This window comes from Pocillopora damicornis, chromosome 7 (assembly GCF_964200805.1).
Source record: "Pocillopora damicornis chromosome 7, jaPocDami1.2, whole genome shotgun sequence".
NCBI lineage: Eukaryota > Metazoa > Cnidaria > Anthozoa > Scleractinia > Pocilloporidae > Pocillopora > Pocillopora damicornis.
Window position 1 is genome coordinate 10,738,729 of NC_142676.1, and position 4,392 is coordinate 10,743,120.

The 4,392-nt window shown below is 36.7% G+C and overlaps 1 protein-coding gene across 1 annotated transcript; it reads right to left on the bottom strand.

The window, feature by feature from the left end:
• Nucleotides 1–1,639: 1,639 nt before the first annotated feature.
• On the bottom strand, nt 1,640–4,097 carry LOC149042518 (putative skeletal organic matrix protein 5). Its single transcript, XM_089213606.1, has 5 exons — nt 3,986–4,097; nt 3,505–3,627; nt 2,903–2,939; nt 2,330–2,456; nt 1,640–1,762 (listed from the first exon to the last, which is right to left on the bottom strand). Exons 1-5 carry the CDS (start codon nt 4,095–4,097, stop codon nt 1,640–1,642), a joined length of 522 nt encoding a protein of 173 aa, XP_089069732.1.
• Nucleotides 4,098–4,392: the final 295 nt, after the last annotated feature.

Genomic DNA, 4,392 nt, shown 5'->3' on the forward strand with positions numbered 1-4,392 from the left:
GTAAATTATAAATAATACCACAAAGGTTGGGACGCTTCGACAGTCTCGATGCCCGATGGCGAAAAATAAAACTTGCGGTGACGTACTTGGTCTAAAGCGCGAGGCTCCTCGAGTTTTGGAACCAATCAAAGCGAAACAGCCTGACGATACCACAGAGATTAGATACAAACTGCAGCAACAAGAAAGTGGTACTACCAAACCTAGGTGTACTCTTTCACCGATAAAAAAATATCAATTGGTTAACATTACACATGTTTGTTTCTCTGCATAGTTTGGCACTCAAAGACGTCAGCTGCACCACGCCTCTCTATGCTCTGTAGAGAGATAGTTTGTAGCCACCACCACTGTCCGACGATGGATGAAACTAATTTTTTTTAAATTTATTTTTTTTCATACGCAGCAGTCTTATGTCTTATATACAAGCCTCTTCTTGCAACAAAAGAAGAAGAGAGAAAAATCCACACTATTAACTGAAAAAACAAAACAAAACAAAACAAAGCAAAAAAAAAACTGGCGAATGACTCATTCCAATGCTTGCCAGGAAATCTAAAGGGCAGCGAGTAAGGGTATGGAGGATTGGCTTATATATATATATATATATAAGCCAATCCTCCATACCCTTACTCGCTGCCCTTTAGATTTCCTGGCAAGCATTGGAATGAGTCATTCGCCAGTTTTTTTTTTTTTTGATACGACCGTTCTAAAGGACAATCAAGGCAACACCAGTACAGATGTTTATCAGAAACCAACTGATACTCATCCATACCTCCATTGGACATTAGCACATCCACCTCATCTGAAACGGAGCATCCCATACAGTCAAGCCTTGAGGTTGAGGCGAATATGCTCTTCAACAGACACATTGAAGAAACGAATCCTGAAATATTCGGATTTCTTTGTAGCGTGTGGTTATGCACAACGCAAAGTTCTCCACGAAATGCAGAAAGTGCTAACATTGACTCAAGAGGAATGTTTACAGACCAAAGAACGTGAACCAATAGATCGAATTCCTCTGGTGACTACATTCAACCCCCATACCACATTTATTGCAGAAATTGCTAAACGGAATTGGAACTTTCTCAAATCAAAAGAAAGATTATCACTCATCTTCAACAAGCCACCTTTAGTAGCTTACCGACGACCGAAAAGTCTACGAGACAGACTTGTTCTTTCAAGATTTGTAAATGAAACACCTCAGAATTTGATATCAAAGGGATGTAGAGCATGTGAAAGAACGAAGTGTAGTTGGTGTAAAAAGATCAACCAGACCACAACTTTCACCAGTCCCAATAGCAACAAGACCTATACCATATTTCATACAGTGGACTGCCAATCGTCATGGATCATTTACATAATCGAGTGCAACATTTGCAAACTTCAATACATTGGTAAAAGCGAAACTGCATTTAACCTACGGTTAAACAATCATAGAAACCATATTAAAAAGGGAGTGAGTAGCTGCGAACTCACGGAACACTTTTTACATAACAAACGAACTCACGACTTTAACAATAATGTTACCATAACCATTATAGAGCAAATCAGAAAAGATCATTTAGAGACTGACAAAAAGAAAGAAGTTCTTAGAGAAAGAGAGATTTTTTGGCAAAGAACATTAAACTCCTTTCAGCCATATGGACTAAACAAAAGAACAAAAGTAGGTGGGTAGCTTTGATTCCTGTCCGTCGAACCCAGTTTCTCCTCCGGCAAGGTTGAATTCTTTATCATTACTCCAGTAAGGTGCATAATAGTGAAACGTGGTCTGAAGAAGATTAAGATAATTCCGTTATTGTTTCTGTAATATTCATCACATAGACAAATTCAGTAATCCCGAAGTTTTTTTTCACCCTTAAAATGACGTTTTTTCAAAGGAGAAGTATTGTTAGTTGATCTTTGATCAACATAATCATCATTTTTGTTATCATTGTGTTTATTTAGTTTTTTAAGATTTACGGTAACGAAACGAAATGAACTGGTACTATCGTTGCCGTCTTTAGAATTATCATCTGAACCTGTGTTTATCTAAAAGTTAGCAGAATCATTTTTTTTTCCATTAACCGAATTATGATCTTAATGGTACGTATTTCTTATCTAGCTGTTACATGATACGAGAGACAAATATGTTAGGATATTTTTACACATTCTTTTTCATCCTTTTTTAATAGTCACTGCACACAACAAGTCTTGAACGAGGTCTGTTCTTCATGTAGTACCTCCTCGATGAAAGACACCTGAAAGCTTTCATATGTAACACGCACGTTTTTAACTCGCAACGTTTTGAAAGAGAGAGTGTTTATACAGGAAATGAATGATTTAATAAATTATGCACCTCTCTGCCGTCAATCTTCATGACTGGCGTCCATCCACCATCTCCACACCCAAAATTTCCCATGTGACAGAAAACGGACAACGGTTGAGAGTCAACAAAAAGGGTAACCACACCACTCATATTAGATCTTTTGAATAAAAAAAAAAATACAACTAGTAATAAAAACAATGATGGTGAAATAAATCTTGAGCTTATAAAAATAATTATCATAGCTACATCGGTGGCAATGAAAATGACAATAGCAAAAATAATGAGTGGTAATGATACTGATTCAACAAATAGGCAAGTGAAAACTCCTTCAGCAAAAGACGACGTCAATAACTGCAGAATATAACCAACAGCCTTCGCAGCAACAATGCTTTGTTATTTATCCTGGAATTGAACAGGTGTCTGGGAGCAAAGGATATTTTTCACTTCTGTAAGTGAATCGAATTTAAACGCACTTTCTTCGCGTATAGAATGTGGCTTAAAAATTGGGATATATCCGGTGGCGTGATGGGCTTAAACTAATTGCGGGCAAGCGGAATATTTGATATACTGCATAAATAATATCCGAATATCAATTCTACTTACGTGTCCTTGTCATGAATTTCTTTACACGAAGTAGGTCCTGGAAGTAGTTTAAAAGTACCTTTGATTAGAATTATAAAATTATATTGTCTCTGTAATGTTGTAGTGGTTTTATTATTATTATTATTATTATTATTACTATTATTATTATTATAATTCAGCTTCCTAGCTGAAATGAAACATCTTTTCTAAAAGACTTTCTTGGGTAGCATGCACGCACGCATGTTACTTTAAATCCTTTAAAAGAGGAGAGGTCGGTAGAGCGTGTCACTGATCATTTATAATAATAATTTCCATTCGGTCTTAAAAGTTGCTAATTAACTGATGGCTCTCCAAGTAACTAATGCATTTGTGTTGAAAGAATGATTGATCATTCTGGTCTTTTTCATGCCCAAATTTCATGGTATCAACCCACGAACTACTCTTCTCTCTTATCATAAGAGTTGTCTGATTTCATATATATGTGAATTCAAACATGCGCCGTTTGCTATGTGCTTTGCGTTAGGCGTTAGGGTTACTGCAGTGCAGTGACATTTCCGTCAGAAAGTTCTTTCATAGGAACCCCTCTCGGCTTAATGTGTACAAAAGTTAACGCTTGCATGTACCTTTACATTTTCGGCCATTCCCAGTGAATCCGGGCTTGCATGTGCAGTAATAAGACCCTTCGGTATTGTTGGAAAAGGCATGGGGACTGCAATTGTGAATCCCTTCAGCACACTCATCGATGTCTGAAGACAACAAAAGAAACAGCAAGCGAAGAAAACAAACAGATAAATTAGTGGTCAGGTGGAATTGCAAGTAATCACTTGCTTTTCGTTTTAATCTCGTTAATACTAAATCAAATGTATTCGTATGTAAATTCATTGTAGTTATATTTTAATTCACTTATCCACAATTAGAATTACTTTTCAAATCTTAGACGCCAGTTTCAGATTTAAGAAAACAGCATGACAGTTTACTTTCCTCTGTTTGTCTCTCTCTTTCACTCTCTCTCACATGTTCATGTAGTTACTGTACGACTTGAATGCTTCTTAATAATTGAATTGAAGATCTCACTCTAACGATATAAAGGATTTTTTTGCTTACCTGTTTGGCACCTCGGACCTTTGTATCCAGGAGGACATAGACACTGATAAAGTTTGTCTGTAAAACTGCTTCGACAAGTGGCGTTGTTCGCGCAAGGATTTTCAGCACACATGTTCTTGCGAAAGAAAGAGAGAGATAAAAAAAGAACTTTCACGCTCAATATGACACGACTTAGCCCAAACAGCGTACTATGCAAGTGTGTTGAAAAGTCACACATGAACTGCTTTTGCAATATTCACAATATTCATATTTCAAGAGAAACTTATACAATGGCCATTCGATTCAAAGATCGTTTTTTTCTGTGGAGTTAGGTCGTGGTTGGTATATCTAAGAATATGAGGGGATGAACAAATGAAATGAGAACGAGTGAAATGATAATCGGAAAAAGCACATCTCATCCAGTCTTG